Source organism: Trachymyrmex cornetzi, unplaced genomic scaffold, assembly GCF_001594075.2.
Source record: "Trachymyrmex cornetzi isolate Tcor2-1 unplaced genomic scaffold, Tcor1.1 scaffold557, whole genome shotgun sequence".
Taxonomy (NCBI): Eukaryota; Metazoa; Arthropoda; class Insecta; order Hymenoptera; family Formicidae; genus Trachymyrmex; species Trachymyrmex cornetzi.
The window spans coordinates 560,959-581,738 of record NW_017299868.1 but is presented as its reverse complement, the minus strand read 5'-3'; the positions used below and the strand labels follow the sequence as shown (position 1 = coordinate 581,738).

General features: G+C 36.9%; 1 protein-coding gene across 2 annotated transcripts in view; it reads right to left on the bottom strand.

Moving 5' to 3' along the window:
* Positions 1–274: 274 nt before the first annotated feature.
* LOC108765838 (zinc finger E-box-binding homeobox 1) overlaps positions 275–20,780 on the bottom strand; it is a 54,706-nt gene continuing 34,200 nt past the window's right edge. The window contains exon 2 of one of the 2 annotated variants that reach the window (XM_018514684.1): positions 275–2,745. In XM_018514684.1, coding sequence (XP_018370186.1) covers positions 507–2,684 — 2,178 coding nt within the window. In that variant the 5' untranslated portion in view covers positions 2,685–2,745 and the 3' untranslated portion in view covers positions 275–506. The remainder of the gene's footprint in view (positions 2,746–20,780) is intronic. The other variant, XM_018514685.1, reaches the window with a different exon arrangement.

Genomic DNA, 20,780 nt, shown 5'->3' with positions numbered 1-20,780 from the left:
ATTTTAACGATTCAAATTTAATCGGATTTGAAGATCAAATTAATTCAAAAACTAATTCAAGTGACTGAATGAATTTTAATGAAATTAACTTGAAAAATTCGAAAAATTAAGAGAAAATAGCATTTAAGCAAATAAATAAATTAATCAGGTTGTAACTAATTATAAATATCAAGTTCAATTTAAATAGCTCAAGAGTTAGATTTACTTAAGTTGTATCATACTTTATCAAATAATTGCTGAAAAGATTTTTTTTTCAAAAGTATATTTTGTTTCTGGACACCCCATATACGATACATCTATCTAATGCGCTCGTCATGGTTCGCTCTTTCTCGCAAGCTTGGCTCGACGTTTCCATTATGGAAAGAAAATTGTATTTATAAAAAATGAAGAACAAAAAGAAAGCGGAGACCAGCTTCAGCCGCCATTTTTTCCGAGAAAAATAAAAAAAGAAAACGTGGACGACGTATGTCCGCGCCTGGCGTCGTGCCGTGTCCGTGTCCTGCGAACTAACTGGGAGGACTACAGGCAGTTCCCGTTGGGTCTACAGCGACTTGGGTCCTGCTGGCGATGGCGGGAGATGCAGAAGTCGCGTTACTCTCCGCCGTCGGACTGGTATTTCCGTTGTTTCCGCTGCTTCCGGAAGTAGTTTGCTGGATATTGGCAGGCTTTTGAGTCACGTGGGTTTGATAGTGCTTAGCCAGATGAGCTTTCTGACGGAAACTCTTGCCGCAGAGATTACAGGCGAACGGCTTTTCGCCGGTGTGCGTCCGGATGTGCACGTTCACGCTGTACTTGTCCTTGAAGCCCTTGCTGCAGATGCTGCAATAGTGCAGGGAGCGTTCCTTGCGCTGAACACTACTGGGTGAACCGCCGGAACCGCCAGTCTGTTGCTGAGTCGCGTTGCTGGTCTCCGTACCGGCATTACCATTACTGGCGCCATTGGCATTGTTGCTATTGCGATTGGCGCGTCTGACGTATTTCTTCGGTGGCTTGGAGGTGACTCCTACGCGTCCGGAAGTCAACTGCAGTTGACCCGAAGGTTGCTGCTGCTGTTGTTGCTGATCCACGTCGGTTCGTTGAGCAGATTGCTGTTGCAGAACGTCTTGCTGAGCAGCCGTAACTACTGTGACAGTGCTCACCTGGCCCAGATCGGCCGGTAACGTAATGGTACCCAGACTCCCACTTGCTGGATCTAACGTGTACATTACTGTAGTGGTCGCCGATACGTTACAAACCGGCTCGAGGCTGCAATACGATTCCACTACTTCATTCGCGATGCTCTTTAGCTTCTCGTAATCACCCGGTCGATAGGTCGTCTGATCCAGCTGTGAGAGGAGCAAATCCTCATCGGTACAAGTCTGCATAGAATCCTCCTGTTGTTGCTGTTGTTGCTGTTGCTGCTGTTGTTGCTGATCGGGCACCATTAAACCAGCGGTTCCCGAAACCGGCATCGAGATAGTGGACGCCTGGGAGGATGGTGAGGACGAGGTAACCGATTGGGATGGTCCTGTATATAGTTTGCCCTGAAGAGCACTTCTCAAGAGACTTTCGGCAGAATCCCCGGCACCAACAGCGACCGCAGCCGCTGCTGCTGCTGCGACTTCTTGCAGATTCTGATCCGACAGCTTCCAATCGTTATTGTTGTCGCCGGAACAGTTAGCTGAGGATGCTCGTGCACACAACTCTTTGCTCTCGACGAATCCGCTATCATCGGTAGCGTATTGCGATGAGGGTACAGTAAAACCACGGCCATCTGCTCCATGAAACCTTTCATTGACGCTCCTGGGTACTTCGCCACTAGTTTGTTCGTGATCTTGCTCGCCGGAAGACGGCTCCATGCTCAGAATGGCGTCTAAGTCAAGATTAGGTCGCAAAGACCAAGAATCGCCGGATGCAGGTGCCGGACTCTTGCAGCAATCTAACGCATCCATCGAGTTTGCCTCGTTGTTCAGCACCGTCAGAGTATAGATGGCACCGTCCGTGTTCTGTCGGTCGTTGGTGGTGCAACCCGCACGACCCGAACCGACGACTTGATGATGATCGTTGGGACCGCCGGCCGCAGAATGAATGACGCCGTCGTTGGTGTGCGCGTTTGAAGACCAACAGTACTTATTGAGGTCCTCCAATAGAATGTTACATGTCTGTTCCTTGCTCTCATCCTCCTGGCCCCAATAATCACATTCGGATTGATCCATGGCAGTGGTCTCGCTAGTCTGAACGTTTCCATGTTGTGAACGCACCTGGTGATGCACGTGATGATGCTGGTGATGATGGCTCAACGAGCCGGTGATGGTCGAAACGGGTGGCAGTGCCGTCAATGTATTGTTATTGGTTTCCTTGATAAAAGGCGAACTACCGTGCGAGCCCTCATGATCATCATGGGTCTGAAGGTAGCTGCCCATAGCGCGGCAGCCACTGGCACCGCGATGCAGAAAACTCTCCTCATCGGAGACGACGCCATCGGCCGAGGCGCAGTGCGGCGGCGGCGACACCACGAAGTCGAAGAAATCTGTCTTTGGCAGATCTTCGCCGCCACCTCCTGGGGCGAAAGCCTCCGTCAGGTCCATGGAGATGATATAGCGGCGCTCGTTAGACTTGTCGTCGGCACCCACTCTAGTTGATCTCGGTAATCCGTTGAAGTCTGCTGGACGATGCCGACGTCGGTCTGAATTGGGTATCTTCATCAAACGCAGCGCCCTCGACTCCGCTCCATTCGCCACCGCATCCTCGAGTTCCACGGACTACCTGGAAGAAGGAAATGATGCGATTTTAACGCAATTCTTATGTCAAACTAGTTTGCTGATTCTTTTACAAGAAGGGAATCAGAAATGAAAACGCGTTCCCTTTATCAGTGTAAAAAGTTATGTGTAGTTTTTAACATAGATATTCTATGCTAAAAAAATTAGCTACAATCGTCATAAATTACATTGATAATAAAAAGAAAACAGAACAAAAGAAAATTCAATTTAATCGTTCCTGTACTGCTCTGTTTAAAATCTCAGCTTTTTGAACAATGGGATCGGTGGATAAGAAAATTACGAAATTCTCCATTGTTTTCTGATTAAGAATCTGATCCCTTTTTGGGACGGCGCGCGGCGCGGCGGCACCATGATGGCCACAGTCCCAACGTTCCGCAACCGGTTGTAGGAATGACACTTGGATTGGACGGGCGCTCGGACATCCGGGAGCGCAGATCAGCGGCTGCGATCAATTGTTGCGCGCGGCTCGCGTTGTTGGCATTTAGCCGAGCGCGGCTCGCTGCTGCGCACTATATTAATTTGGTACAGTGCGTTGTGGTGCGCTGTTGTGGGATAAGCGAGCGCGGAAAAGAAGTTGCGCAAGAGAACAAGCGAGCCAGCGTTGCTCATACCACTCGGCGTCGTACACGCTTCTCTCTCTCTCTCTCTCTCTCTCTCTCTCTCTCTCTCTCTCGCCCCCTCTTTCTCTCTGTCTCTTTCAGTCTTCCTCCCGCTCCGATCTCGCGAGCTGAGTCTCGCTAGAGCGAATTTATACACAGCTACGGTGCGTTCCCACGCCATAGAGTATGCGAGAGAGTCCTGCTCTTCGAGCTCTACTCCAAACGATCCCGCATTACCGATGTACCAAGGTAAACGGTCGCGCAAGGAAACTCTGGAAAATCTAGGTCATTCCCTGCGACGCCGCTTGCGTTCGTTTATCGGTTAATGGGCAAACGATGCAAGGAAAGCAACTTGTATCGCCAACGACGAGTGAGAACCGCAAAACCTCTTGAAAGTATCTCGAAGAATGGTTAATGTCGCGGTTAATTAAATATATACATCATCATTTTCGATGCGCGTTTCAGGGGACTACATACGTAGTATATAAATTCACATAGGAATCATACAAGCATTAAGATCCAGCTAGACCGTTTAAGGCTTTGATTTCTGTAGTTTGTGTTATCACATATACGTCCAATAATATATATTATATTATAAATCTATACATATAACCATGTTTAATAGGCCAAGAATAAAGACTCTGCAAAGCTCGATAATAAATTACGAATATTTTTGTAATTTAATCTAAAAGAATGATAATATCCTGATTGTTCACGTCCTCTTGATGATTCAATGATTATTTAAATTGTAATCCATAGAAACCTCCGAGAATTTAAGAACATTGTCGGTGGCTGAGAAATCGGTGGCCCGGGAAATGTAGGTCCCAAGAGCGACGAGGGGTCACAATGCAATTGTTCCCCGCAGCGATCTTTTTTTTTTCCCCTCCCGATTGCGTCTTGTGCAACGCGATCTAGTTTCGATCTCTCGTGCGAGATCGGCATACAGTAGGAAACCGGGAACGATTGGGCATCGCGTTTGAGCAACCCGTCGCCCGGAGGAAATCGAATCGTGAAGTTCGACGATCTCGCAATGGTTTCAGAGAAAAAAAGCGGGAAGGGGCCTATATCGATCTCTTGCGATCCACGCGCGGAAGATCGATCGAGCGGGCTAATGAGCCCTGGCTGATCACGACAATTTTGCCGTTTCTGCGAATTCTCGATCGCCGCAACACCCAGCCTCTTTCCTTCCTCAGTTTCTAACCAATTGTTTGTTTCTAGTTTTATTTGCTCCTTCTTCATCAGATCGATTCTTCGTTGATTTTACACCGCGCAAAATGATTTTAATCTTATTCATAAAATTTAAGAAGAATTTATTCAGATGCGAACGATATTAAACATTACAGTTCAAAATTCTCAATATTCAAACCCCTAAGCAGAGGTGGCCAACCTACTAGTGGCACGCGAAGGCATTTTCAGTGACACATCTAAGAATCTATCTAGACAAACTTGCATAGCTGCATAATTCATGCACAAAGAAAATTATCCAATTGCATTTCTATCGTGACGCATGTAAAATGTGACTGGATAATTTTCTTTACGTTTTACGGTTATGCAATTTTGTCTGAATAGGCTCTATATAGAAGTATATGTTGTTACAGAAAAATAAAAAAAAATAAATAAAAATGGCACAATAAAATAACAAACGTTCTCCCGTAATCTACTAAAATTTATTTTTTACAGTTGCGCTCTTTAGCTGCGTTCGTTTTGTTCATTTTCATGCTAATAAACTATTTACATCAAAATGATTGTAAAATACAGGGTGTCCCGACCTTTTTTGCCAATCCATTTTGTGTAAATAGAGCAGACTAAACTGAATCGAAAATAGCAAAATATTGGTCTTGAATAATTTTTTACTCAAATACTATCAACTTTTCAGAAAAACTGCAAAAGACAAAAATTATTGATTTTCTTCTCATAAAGAGTTCTGAGAATTTTTTCAGAATTTTTTAATACCGTATTTTCTTATGTTGGTAAAAATAAGAAAATGCAGTACTAAAAAGTTGATAAAAAATTAAAAAGTCCGCTCTATCTACACAAAAGTGATTGGCAAAAAAGGTCGAGACTGTATAGAATACGGTAAAAGAAATCAGCTTCATTAAACAGAAATCTTTTTTGCTTTTAATGCAATAGAAGCAAGTATAAGTAAGATATAACGGTCTTTCTTTTGCTTAATTCTCGTAGTAGAATGACACGCTAACGATTTCGAACTTCTATATAATGGCATACTAGACAAAAAGGTTGAACTATCCCTGTTCTAAAAATACAAAATCCATCTAGATATCGCGGTTCGCTTTGAAGCAGTCCAAGTCTTGAAATTTTTATCGACCGCAAGTTTCAAGGGAAAATTCTTTTCGAAACAAGTTTCGAACGAATCAAGTCACGTTTGCGAGGTTGTTCGCGTGTAACGAAACATCCTGGTACTTCCCGGTAAAAGAGGCCAAGGATCTCCTCGTGCTGGGAACTCGAGACCATCGGTATACCTGGGTTCAATCGATCGAATTTCGGACGTGAGAGAAAAAGAAAAACCAGATGCGAGAGAGTCAATCTTCGCATGAGCGGGCAAGAAAAAAACGTGAAGGCATTTCGCTTCCTCTCGTCATTGCCCTTTCCCCTTCCTGATCATCTTTTTATCCTTCATGTGCGCGATTCCTCGCGCTATGTAACCAAGAATTGGTAAAATTTTACGAGCGGCTTTATATGCCGTAATGATATGCCTGCGACCGCGTTTTATCGCTTCATTTAGCCGATATAATGTCTCAACATACATACGTCACGTGTCTTCTTCTTTTTCTCTCCGCTCTCAGAATGATTCATCTCGTGAATTCTGCAATCGCAGTTTCGCAAACAAGACATTTGCGTCTTTTAAAATTTCCAAGAGATTCAAAGAAATTAGAGAAGAACAACCGCAACGTTTGAGGACGTCGTTAAATATCTCGAAATGGTGTCACAATTAACACTTTCAAGCATAATTTGGAGTCTCTTTTCAGGTCACTTTTTCAGGTCATTGTGTTTTTTTTTTATCAATCTCAAAAATTTTATGTATTATTGCGTAATATATGACAGCATAAAGTATGAAGATAAAAACAAACATTTTGATTGTCAAATGTAGAACTTCGATAAAGAATTTCGACTTGAAAAGTCTGTAGAGAGAAATACAAATGGAAGGCGCATTATCCTCCTTGCGAAACTTCTAACGAGAGGCTGCAAGTCCGGCGTTTATGTCGTCGGAGCAAAATGCGAGTGAATATCGGCGAATACTGGTTGCGAAACTGAGAAGACGGAGGCGAAGCGCGGGGTGTAGCAGAATGACGAAGAATGGAAACGCGGTGAGGAAGTCGGGGGTACTACGATCATGAAATGATATTGGACAAATGAAGTAATAAAGTCCTTAGCGAGAGCAGGCCGCAAAAGTAGCCGGGAAACCGGTGATGCTGTCCGAGAATTATGATGTAACGGTGTGTTTGCCGAGAAACAAACAGGTTCAGTAGGGAAGACACGAAGCAGGTATTAATAGAGTATGTGCTCCGGACGCGAAGCGAATACATTGCAAATAAATTGGAGCGTGTTGCGTAATAAAGCTGCATTCGGACACAAGAGAAAAGGGAAGTTGTTAGGTTGTCGCACACAGCACAAAACATTGAATCCAAAAAGTGTCGGTTTTATGAAACGCTTTTGTATAAAGTAAACTTTTAAATTCTTTAATATTTCACTTAAGAATCATTAACCTTTAGACTGCCGGGAAAACCACTTTTGTCGTTCTTGAGTTTGAGTTAAACAGAGATGGGCAAAATGGCTATTCGAATCTATTTGAAATAGAAAATGTCAAATTGTTGTAATCTTTCCATTTGGAAATATAAAATAATGGGTTTTAGACACCTCTTATTTAAAATAGAAAATAGAAAATAGACATTTTTTAAATGGTTTTTCCAAATGGTTTTTTAAAAATGGATTTTTAAAAACGGTTTTTTTAATATTCTTATATTTATTTTGTATGTTTAACTTATATTTAATATTTTAATTCTTATTCTTTAATATTCTTATTTTTGATATTCTTTACTATAACTTTTTATACAATATATCTTATATTTTATATGTATATAATATATATAAGTATGTGTATATAAACTTTTATAAAATATGCATTTTTTAATATAATATATATGTATATAAACAAAATATTTATACGGGGTATAACTGAAATAACGCCCACTAATTATGCAGTGCTATGCTTAATATAGAAACTAAATCGAAAGGTCCTCTACCATCTTGAAATTTTCGCAATAGTTAAGGAGACATTAATTTCTAAATGTTGCTGAATAAATGAGGTCTGTTTTTTTATTGCTGCACTCTGAATCGGTGCAATTATATATATAATATATATAAGTTGAAGTGAAACAAATATACGTTTATTTCACTTCATCTTATTGCACTGTGTGTAACAGTTCAGAAAATGCAGCAATAAAAAACAGACCTATGGATAAGATCGATGTCTATAATAAGACAATTTTGAGATATCTTTCCGTGTTCTTTGTGAAATATTTTGAAGATTTTTCTCTTAAAGATATCTTAAAGTAGATAACTATTAATGCCAACTTAAATATTTTTAAACCTAATTGTATTTCAAATAGAAAATGGGTATTAAATACTATTTAAATGAAAATGTAAAGTAGTTTTTGAAAAAATATATTTTAAATACAAAATGGGCATTTTGCATTTTGTATTTCCATTTTAAATGCATCTATTTCAAATAATGTCCATCTCTGGAGTTAAAATACCACTACTTTTAGTGATATTTTAAATACTAAATGTATTAAACACATATGTATGTATGTAGCCCACGCAATAAAACATATAAAAAATATATATTGAAAAATATACAAAAAAATATAAAAAATATAAAAAAGTACAAAATTATAAAACAAGAAAAAAGTAAAACAAAAAAAATTAAAAATTAAAAACCAAATATTAAAAAAGAAAATCAAAAAGAAGTTACAAATTTTCTACGTCCATGTCGTTAGCTCTGGGTAATGCTAAAGGAAAATTTTGAGTCTATATACGTTTATATTCATTTATGTTGTCAATACTGCGCTCAGGGCTCGAAATTTTATAAATCTATGCTCAGAATTGGAATCAGTGATAACAAAAACCTCCAAAATACACTATTTTTGAGAAAATAAATGTTTTTTATCGTATTTGATCGTATGTTCCTTGCCGGAAAAGCTGCACTTTTGTGACTGCACAAATCTCGAAATTTTGTTGCGCCATGTATATGTTACTTGTATAGAAAAAACCTTGTTGAGAAAAGGAATCACTATTTTAATGAAAAAATACCAGCAATCTAAAGGTTAAAGAATAAAATTAATAATTAAATTAATCTTATTTTATTTGATAGAAAAACTTGTAATAAAACTTTTATGCTATAAAAATACACATGTTGCATTATTCATGTAGATTTTATGTAGATTTTATTTTACTTTATTTCATTATTTTTACATATAAATTTCTTTAAGATAAAATCAAATTCTTCGATTCTCTTGTAGCATATTATAACCTGGATCAAAATAATATTACATCATATCTAAAAGTAGAAGAGCTTGCTTATAGTCGATGCGTCATCAATGCAAAAATATTTCAGGAGTGTTTTATGACTAGCTGCATCGCCTAGTCTCGCCGAAAAAATGGCCTTTTAAAATCGGCGACAGCTTTCTCTGTCGTCGTGCCTCACGTGTAATTAAAGGAGCCAATTTAATTAAAAAAAAAAATTATGAAACTGGCCAACGCAATTAAGGGGGCAAGACCGCTTAACCCACTTACCGTAAACAATTAGATGTGAGAGGGCCGGAAAGAAGTGGTATTAAAAGTCAAGTGTACCGCGGCGGAATATCAATACGCCGAATCTGCCGCTTGCAAAAAGACAAACGGCCAATCAGCGAAACCACTTTAATATTCGATCCTCATTGAAAACCGGCAAACTTCTTCTTTTCATCGATACCTCGAGCATCTTGCTGCGCACGTAATATAGTATTTCTGCTGCTTAACTCGTGTTTTTACGCTATACTGATAAGTTTTGTTTGTAATTAAAATTTTATCTAACTTCTCTTGTAATATACAACCTATCTTTAAATTAATGAATTCGCAAATATTCACATAATATCTTTGGATATTAAAGCATGATATTAATGGAATAATCATATATACAAGGTGTCCCGATCTTTTTTGCGAATCATTTTTGTGTAGATAGAGCGAACTAAACTGAATCGAAAAGTCCTCTACCACATTTTGTAATTTTCGCAATAGTTAACAAGATATTAATTACTAAAAATTGCAAAATATTGGTCTTGAATAATTTTTTACTCAAATACTATCAACTTTACAGAAAAAATGCAAGAGACAAAAATTATTTATTTTCTTCTCATAAAGTTCTGAGAATTTTTTATTAACTTTTTAGTACTGCATTTTTTTATTTTTATCAACATGAGAAAATACGGTATTAAAAAATTCTGAAAAAATTCTCAGAACTTTATGAGAAGAAAATAAATGATTTTTGTCTCTTGCAGTTTTTCTGTAAAGTTGATAGTATTTGAGTAAAAAATTATTCAAGACCAATTTTTAGAGACCAATTAATATCTTGTTAACTATTGCGAAAATTGCAAAATGGTAGAGGACTTTTCGACTCAGTTTAGTTTGCTCTATCTGCACAAAAGTGATTGGCAAAAAAGATCGGGACATCCTGTGTGTATATACAGGGTGATTTTTTTAACCTGAAACTTTCAAATATTTCGAAAAATAAGCATACTAAGAAAAAATGTTAAGAATCAATGTTTCATCATTCCGAGGGTGACATACACTGACGTTAAAATCAGCCCCCCCACCCCATCCCCTGGGCGGTGAGGGGGAGGCAAGTTTGAAATCTTAAATGGGAACCCCTATTTTTTATTACATATTCGGAATCTTTGGCTAAAAGCACATACAATTTGTCTGAAACATTTTTCTCGATTCATGATAGATGGCGCTGTAATCGACGAAATTCAATTTCTTCGATTTCTCTTATACTGAGAACCCATGCTTACGATTCTGCAATACATTAACAATAAAAATACCACGTTTTCATTGTTAATACTCGAAATTAGTCTTAAAACTTATTATTTTTAATTACTCATTAATTACTTCTCAAGAAACTACTTTTAGCGTAACCCAGGAACAACGACGTGGACGTAGCAGTTTTCTGTTCCCTTTTTTAAATTTTTTAAATTAGGCTGATTTATTGCAGATATTTATTTATTGCAGATAAATATTTATATTATATATATATACCTATATATATATATATAAAACGTTTAATTTCTATTTATAACTACTTCACGCTATATTAAATTTCATAATTATTTGATATTTTTGTTTGATGTATTGTGTATATTATATTAATTAAGCTGTCTTGATCTGTAACTGAAACATATGAGTTCTGATGACCTAGACACTTTCTGATTTTTTAATAGTAATAATTTAGGGGAATAATTTTATACTAGAAATTTAAATGCCTATTACGGTCGAAGCTGGATCTTCGTTGCTTTAAATAATTCAATCTTGAATTACTAATATATACTATATATGTACTTGGATATATACTATATTGTAGTCTTTTTCAAACTGCGCGCCGAATTGTGTCTCGGTGGTCTAATGGCTTAGGACGCTCGTACGGTTTACAAGAGATCCGGGTTCAAGTCCCGGCCGAGGTAATATTTTTCGCAATAAATTTATTGACAGTTTTAATATATTAACATCTTTATAATATATGATGCTTGATGGTATAGCATCAAATTATTAAATTGCTTGTCAATTTAATTCGCGATTGCTAGAGTAGTTTTAATTGCATTTATTTAATCCGGAAAAACAATTCGGCGCGCAGTTTGAAAAAGACTACAATATAGTACATATGCAAGTACATATATAGTATATATTAGTAATTCAAGATTGAGTTATTTAAAGCAACGAAGATCCAGCTTCGACCGTAATAGGCATTTAAATTTCTAGTATTGATTGTGTTTCTCACATATACGGTCTAAAAATAAAAATATTGAATAATTTTATATTTTATAATCTTATTTTTTACAGTTCTTAAGACATTGATACAGAAATTAGATACAGAGATCTGGAAATAATTTTCTAAAACTATCAAAATAATTAAGTAGGAAAGCTTATCAAACATGTGATAAGCAATGCTGTAAAAAGTTTTGACATTCCAGCATTTGAGCATCCTGTATAATTATTTTCGTAATCCAACAAAATTATTTTCAAATCTATTTTAGTTTTAGATACTTCAGTAAAACCGTTTTTTCCGTGCATATGAAAAAGTTGTACATTAAATGAAAGAAATATTTAAAAATAAATATATGATAATGACTTCTTCACATCATGTAAAAATCCCAAAAATTTCACCGAAAAGGATTCGTCGCAGAGAAAGGGTGAGAAAAAATTGTATAAGTAGCAAGGTGAAAAAAAAAGCATAAATCGGAAAGTGGCAGAGACGACCGGCAGACATCGTGCGAGAGGAAGGTGAATAAATAATAAGAAGACCGCTGTGCGGATAAATAAGCGCGATGAGACGGTGGCGTCTCTTTTATATCGAGGGAAGCGGATGCTCGGCCCAATTCCCGCTGCACGCGCGCGTAAACGCGCTGAAACACTTTTCGCGATCGCCACGCTACACTTACGAAATCGGCAGCATTGTGGAGTTTGCGGATCGGGGGAAATAAATGGAGATCGCTGTGATACGACAAACACGCGGGATGCGACCGTGACGGAGAAACGCCGATTGCTCTCCGACGAATCGTTTAGCTCTCGTCTTCACGATCTTCTTCATTGCGCGAAGAATACCTATCACATGTTTTACTCGGGTGAAATTTAAATTTCTTGAGACACAGGTATTTTAAATAACAAACAGTATTTTAAGAACGAAATATTGTGTTTAATAATAATTGATATTTTTCTAACTATATTCAAATATTTGACGACCAAATTAAGGCTTCGAGCAAAAACGAACATCAAAGAACAATTCTTGCTTCACAATGAATGCGAAAGATACTTGTACCAGTATTCACTCGTGTTTGTTCACACGCTCTTGCTTGATCCAGATTCGATTCTGTATACATTTATGGTTACAGCGTTTATGCATTTCTTCAGCATTTATTGCAATTATATATAATAATTTAAAATTAGGGGATTGTGGAATATATCTATATGAAATTTGGCATTCACTTTATATTTCAATATAATATTAGGAAAAAAGAATATTAAGAACAGGAAATTAAATATTAGAAATAAAAGAAATTGGGAATGGAGATTAAACGTAATGCACATGGATAGAAATAAGATATAAAGAATAAATGTTAAATATTGTAATATTTATTATTTATACTTTTGTAATCTGTTTCTAATAATTCTTTTTCGTTCGCAGGGCTTTAGAAGATTATTTTTTTTTAGTACCTTTTATCTGTTACGTCGAACAGAAGGCGAATTTTCCAAACACAACAGTCGGCTACCGTGAAAAATAGCTATAGGAGAACGAGCGCTATGTCGATTTGCAAACAAAGTCGCGCGCATTTTTGCAAGAGTATTTTAAAGGCGCGGCTGTCATGCGAATTGCGCCTCTATATTCCTGCTCGTAGTGCTCGTGCTCTCGCGTTATCGCAGAATTCATCAAAACTGGAAAACGCATTTGCATTACGGCTCGTGCGCTGCGCATCGCGGTTTGCATTAAATCCCGTTAGAAAACGATCTGCGCGGCCCTCGATTTCGAGAGCGAGGTAGGATGCAGCTGAGTTGCTGTGAATTTCCTCGCGTTGGCGGAAAGTCTCTCTCTCTCTCTCAGAGGCAACTAGAGAAATGGCCTGCAATCACATATTCTTTTAGAATTTTGCGTTATTCGAGACAACGTTACATTCTCTCTCTTTGCGTCTTTTTCTCTCTTTCTTTCTCTACCGTAGTTTAATCCATGTTGTACATCCGTCATGCTACATATCGCTTCGTTGCACTTTTTCATGTCTACTGTTCGTGCACGAACGAAACACGGTGGATCGTTATCAAGTAGACTTAGAATAGTAGAATAGGTCATCTAAGAATTTTAGTAGAAACGTTTGATGTAATCTCAAAGTAGGTGCGGGACAGTAAATGTAAATTTGAAATAAATAGGTAATAGAAATCGTAAAGTAAAAATAAAAAATAAATATTAAAGTAGGTATAAGGCAAGTTTTATGGGAAAAGCAGATAGAAAATGAGATAATTTATAATTAAATAAATTAACAATAAAATCATACAAATGTACAAAAAACAATGCATTTAGGCGTCAGCGCTGTCAAATCAATTGCGCAAACAAACAATAGAGATAACGAAAATTTGTGTACGTTTCGGCTTACGTTTTGAGCCATCTTCAGCACAATAAATAATAATAAATAATTAATTAAACCATATCGTGGAAACGCATTCCCGTTACATGATTATGACTGCAATGTGGTGAGGCGCTCCATCAACAACATCTCGAAAATGTTTAATTTTAAATAAATTAAAATTAAATTAAATTAAAAACCTAACTTATTTCTTATACCTACATACAAATTATATATTCACGCATGCAAGAGCTCTCCTCTCTTATAGACATAATATAAAATTATAGAGCAAGAGTTTTACGGGCTGCTGGAAAAGCGCAGATAGAAAAGAAAATTTAATTTATTTCTCATACAAATTATACGATATTCACGTTGAGATTCTTCTCTTCGTGGGCAGAACATAAATTTCCGTAGTAAAATAATTTGACTTTGATTCCTTTTGACTGCAGTTAACATATCTGAATAATTTTCGTATATTTTGTTATTTTATATGTGTCTCCGCTTCTTTTCTTTCTCTCGCAAGGAACGGAGTAGAGAGGAATATCAGCCAGTGCAGCGCAGCGCAGCACGCACGTGAGGACTGTGAGGGGACCGGCTGCGGAGGCTTGCACGCGTGCATCGGGGCACGTGCGCAGCGGACGATGCATCCTTGTCGCGTTTAGAATGCGTTTCATCCGTTACCAGGCGATTTCCATATTCGTATGGGAAACGACGAGCGAGCTGGCGAGCTGGTTTTTCGAGTCTCTCTCTCTCTCTCTCTCTCTCTCTCTCTCTCTCTCTCGCCGCCTCGCTATAGTCGCTTCGCTCGCTCGGCTTCAGTGACTAAAGTGATACACGCGCTCGTGTATCAGGGCTGCTCTTTATTCCAGGTTCCGGGATATCGTTTTACGTAACCGATGCAGGTCGTCGTCGCGTTGACGCGTTTTTAATCTCACAAGGAGGTACGAATCTCGCATAATGAAGAGCAGTAGGTATTTTATCTTTTATCTGCAGCGAAGTTTCGTGGTTTGCTCGGTAAATATTTATGTAGATGCGTAAATAATAAACATAGATTGAGACGAATCAGATTGAGATGGATATAAAGGAATAAAATGAAATAGGAAAAAAAGAATGAAAGTAATTTCTCTACGAGTCTCAAGTCTGGCTCCAGCTGCTTTTATTTTCGATAGGATAGCGAGCGATTCGTTTCCTTCGTAAATCGCTTGAAATCGGCGCGTTGTCAGTAACTCGTAAAATTCCTGAAAGAAATTCCCCTCGTCCTTTCCAATTTTTCTATAGCTTTCGACATCCGACGTCCCTCGCACGCGAAGTGCGTGCGTGCGTGTCGAGTGCCCGGCGGGTACTCCGAGAGTGCCGGTTAAGTAATTTAAGTAAGGATACAAATACTCTCGACAAGAGATGCGAGACTTGAGGTAAACTATGCCGAGGGAATCATAACCGCACGCAGGATCGAGTGGGTTTCTCGCTTCGCCGAGCAATGTCCGAGTATGCTCAGTAAATTGTCTTATTTATGGGCCGCTGCTCGACGAGTGCAGATTGTAGGAGTGGCTTTTTAAATATCCACCTGTTTTTAAACGAATACTCAACAAAAGCCTGTGAAATGCCCGCCTCGATAAGTACTACTCGATCCTTGAATTGTTCAAGCAACTTCGTATTTTTAAACGTCAGAAGATTGTCTGTCAATTTTGAAGAGAATTTAAAAATTATGTGGAAATCTCTTATATTGGTAAAATTTAATTTTAAAAATTATAAATATTTTATTAGAACAATTTAGAATGAATTTTTTTTAATTAAAAGAAAATGACACATAATTGAATTAAAATTATTTATTAATTATATACCTAATTCAGAATCGCCTCGAAATATTTTATTGGAATAAATTAAAATTGGAGAACTACATTTTTTCTTCTCTAAATTTGAATCAGTGGATAATGTAGGTACTAAAATGGTATACTTGGTACTGAATTATCAGCATATCATATTAGCACATTTGGCACCAATCAGTGAAATTCAACTATAAAAGAAAAGAAGTTTTGAGCATTATATACCCAGGAAATGTTTAACTACAGGCCCAGTATTGGGCCAGTACTACTGGGGTACTGGCCCGACTCTGGCTGCCAAAGCTGGGCCGACCTTGGGAAAACTCCGGTTTGATAATTATGGACCAATATTATCTATAAATTCTAGGCTAAGCTTGGATGCCAATATTGGGCCAAGCTTGGCTACCAGCACTGGGCCAAGCTTGAATGCCAACACCGGGTCAAACTTAGATACCAGTACTGGGCCAAAGTCAACACTGGAGGCTATATAGTCAATGGCTGTGTTCAACAGAGAAAGCAGCTTTGCAACTGTTGCAAAATTCTTTAATATGATTGGTCTTGCCCTTAGTTTCTCACTGGATCTAAATGTATAAATTAATCATATTCAGGAATTTTACAACGCAGTTGCAAAGCTGCTTTTTCTGTTGAACGCAACCATTGACTATATAGATATAGCCTCCAGCGTTAGCCAGAGCCTGAAAAGTTGTAACCTAACCTAACCTAACCTAAATTATTGATAATTATACACTGAAAAATAAGCGTAATAGTAATAATAATTAATAATTTAATAAGCGTGTTTTGAACAGAATAGCTATCGACCGAAGTAAACGTTGATATTAACTCGGTAACGAGCACAAGGATTTAACAAAATTATTTATGCGAATCTGAATCTGAGATAACTTAAGTAGCGTACGAAACCTTTACTAAGTTTCGTCTAAACACAGTTGTAAAATAAACATTTTGCTGAACACAGCCGTGTTCAGCAGAATAACATTGGCTAGCCAGTGTTATTTTAGTACTGGGCCTATCTTGATATCCAGAGCTCGGTTACCAGTACTGGGAGAGTGCTTGTTTTAGTACACTGGGCCAATTCTGACAGCAAGGACTGCGCCAGTATTGGGACAGTACTTGATTCGATATATTGGCTGTCAAAGCTGACCCAGTACTGGGTCGTTCTCTCAACGTCGGCAAAACTTTCCTGGGTAGTTAAAATACCGATATTTACACATTCTAACACATTGTAATTTCAATCTTACAATATCGTATACGTTAAATGCGCTTAAATTCACTTGTACACTGAAGCAAGGTTCGCTATAGATTAGGGATACCACATTTCATTCATTAATTAACAGTGGCATATTTGGCATTGAATTAGTGATTATCCACTCTGATTCAGATTTAGAGAGTCAATATTAGTTTTTAGAACAGAAGCGAGGATTCTTTTACGTCGCGAAATAATTATGATTAAGATGAATGGCGTTCCAGCGTAATTCGTTAGTTTGCGTAGCGTAATAATTTTTGGAATTCACGTTGTTCGTTGCAAAGGCGGGAAACGTGCTTGCGACATACTAATTCCTAATTAACAATTAGACCCATGTATAAAGTGTATGAGCTGAGGCTCATACACTTTTCTAAACTAGTTTAGACTTGAAATTGTCGCGTTCCAACCTAAAAGTATTTATTCTCGCGCGTTAGAAGCTTCTTACACACCCTCATAACAATTTAAATACGCGTTTGGAATATGAATTCCTCTCTATTTTTGCCGCGTGTTCTTTAATAATTATCTCAAGGCAGCCCTCGAAAAAATAAAATAAAATATTTACATGAACACTGAAATTATTTGGCTCTTTTTGCAGTATTTCGTTAATATATTGTATACAATTGGAAAATTTGTATTAAATCTGACACATTTTACATATCTCAAATAATGATCTCTCAAATTTTTATGTTAATTTAACAAAATGTTTAAAAGTAATACAAATATTATATGTAAAAAGTAAAAACATTAAAGTAAAAAATGTAACTGACACAATTCACAAGCAAATTATGGAAGTATACTTTTTCAGTAAAATGAGAACATTTATGATGTTAAGTGACATGTCATATTTTAATTAATTATAGAATATTATATTATTCATATTTTCTTTTGATTTTTCATGTTTTAATATACTTTATTACATTTGACTCTTATGTGCCCTTTATCCTCTCGTTATTGATGTTAAGTAAATAAATACGTATTTTATTCATTTATCTTAAAATTTACATTTTAAAATATATTATTTTTATGTTATTTGTTCACTTATAAAAATTGTATAAATTTATAAATTCATAAATATTTTGAAATGTTGCATATTAATTTAACACAAAATATTCAAATAACATAATCACATTATCAACTAGCTAGGATTCGAAAAGATACATCTAAATATATGTATTTTTTATAAAAATTTTTAATTGTTTTAAAGTAATATCGTATGCTTAAAAAGTTTTGGATTTTAAGAATTCTGCTACTAAAATCAAATGCTTCAAAGATTTTTAAAAATATAACGCATATACGAAATACGCGCGTATTCTTTACTTGATTTTATATTTGTCGTACTTTTTGTTTTGTCATGGACATAATAATCGCAGCGATGAATCGGAGGTATACTCGACGTTTTCGTGAGACTCGCTTGGCCCGCTTAAAGACCGAGACACGCGCGAATGTTCGTGTTTGTTGAGTGTACGTACATGTACGGTGTGACTTGTCAGAAGACGACGGAAGCCATCGTGCAACCGGCAGCGCGACTCGGCATTGTAATTAGTCCTCGTTACGAATTTTATTTCCTCGTTTGTTTCTCCCGATTAACGATCTCTCTTCCGAGAGGCGAGCAACGCTCCGCTCCGGCAGCGCCAAAATCAGAGAAAGCGGAGCGTTATTATGTCCGATGTTTTAATTAAACGCGTCGGAATTTCGGGAAATCGCCGTCGGGACTCTAGACTCGCTTTCTTCACCGTTTATTTCACGAAATGCTTGCCCAAACGTGATTTCTGAAACAGAGCGCTACCTGAATTATACCTTAATAAAAACAGTAATACATTTTTCTCGTGATATATATATATACATATATATATATATATATATAGGATGTTTCGGAAATAATACAATTGGGAAGAATATTTTCGATTTATTTTTACATGAGAAATTATCTTCTTTTCCATTTTGTACCACCCGGTTTTCCGGAACACCTCGTATGTATAATCCATGTGAAGTTGGCCCCTCAATTTTTGAAAATTTAGGAGGCCAACTTCACACGGGTGTATGTATATGCGTTATTGTAAAATTACATGATGGTATGCGCTTATCAAGAGAGGTAATGAACTGATTTTAATTTCATGGTAATTATCTTTGAGCAACATACTGAATTACATTAATCCTTAATTTGTCAATTTATATATTATAATATACTATTATGTTATGTACATATGTGTTTACATTATTTGTTCAGTCATGCTTCTCTTTTGTAATTGAGATTTCAAAAAATTTCGTATCTTGGATTGTGAGAAATTAAACAGCGAGCCTCTCGGAAAGATACATCGTTTGAATCATGGAGGAACGGAAGAGAGACAGAGATGCATGGACTACGCAGGATGCATTTAAAATCAGCCCGACATCCGTTTTATTCCTGTCTTTGGTAGCGAAGGAATTCGTATCCTGCTGTCCGCATACGAAATCCTACGGTCACCATTGTGCCAGCCGTTCGTTTCAGAATACAAAGGACGCAATGTGTACGGCGGCTAAAAACTTGGATTCTGCAATTCTCGATTCGGTTCTCGATTTTTTGAATCTCGAAATCTTACTCTTAAACTTTCTCTACCTCAAGAGGTTTCGATCCTCGGCACTTCGAATCCTGCTCCATATCGAATTCTCACTTTCATCTCGGAATCTAAAGTATCGCATCTCATGAACTTTGGAATATTTCGGGGGCGACCATGTATTTTTTTATATAATAGATTTATAAATATAATTATCATTACTAACATTTTATAGCTGTGATAACTATAAAAGTGGAGCTAACCATAATTATTTTACCGTGTAATTACAGTGTCATTGAATTAATAAGATTTTCAATTAGACCACTGTCGGCTAATGCTGTTAATATTTCTTTTTTTTTTTCGAGTAAAGTATTTGCCTTTGTGAATTTTACCGCTGTAAGCTTTGGGTATTTTTACGCGGACCTGTATTTTGCTCGTGAGTAGGACGCTTTCCCCACCTCATCACTTCACCAAGACTCCACCCAACATCATCGCGAATGTGTTTGTTCTATCTGTGCGGTCGTATCAGCCGGTTGTTATCGTTAAGGGAGGGGGTGGGGGGGATACGATGGTGTATTACTGTGTCCCGTATACAACGGAAATCCAAGAAGGAAGAAGAAAAAGAAGAGGAGATACGGCGGCGTGAGCAGATAAAAATAAGACTTCTTCACTCGACGAGTATGGACGAGAGTTTTAAAAAGTCTGAAATTCTTTCCGTTATTATCAAATGTTGTACACTGAAAAAAGAGTGATGTTGTATCAACAGCATTATTTTAATTGAAAATAATTTTGTCGATTTATAACAACAGTATTAATGTGAAACAGATGACATTTTATTAAAACAAGAGATATAATGTTTCATTAATGATGTTATTGAATTAACAATTAAAATTGTTTTCAATTAAAATAATAATTGTTCTCTTTTGTGGGTTTATAGCAGTAATTTTTATTTGAAATATATCTGTCAAACTGTCTACTTGCGATTTATTTTTTTGTTAATGATAGCGATTTACTTGTTTCTTCCTCAGGTATACGTTTAACTATTATTAATATTATGTAATTGATTTGCTTAAGAACTTGTGTATTATTACAATATTGATTTTTGTAATAGACATTAAAAAACTGTGAGTCAATTGAGAAGAGAATACAGTAAAATGTAGGGTAACTTCGGTACGTACACTGCGGAAGTGAGAAAAAATAGAAGGAGTGGGGTTAATTTTCTTGCAACTACTCTGTTACATGCCTTTATGTATATTAGTATTGAGTTATAATTTCAGCTTCTTACTGTTATAATATTGATGAAATTATTGTGAGTTGAATCGATTTGTCACTGTGTGTGTAACAAGTAGCATCATCATAAATTATAATCTACATAAAATGATTACTGTAAGACGTGTAAAAGACCTAGTGGTTATTTCGTGATAT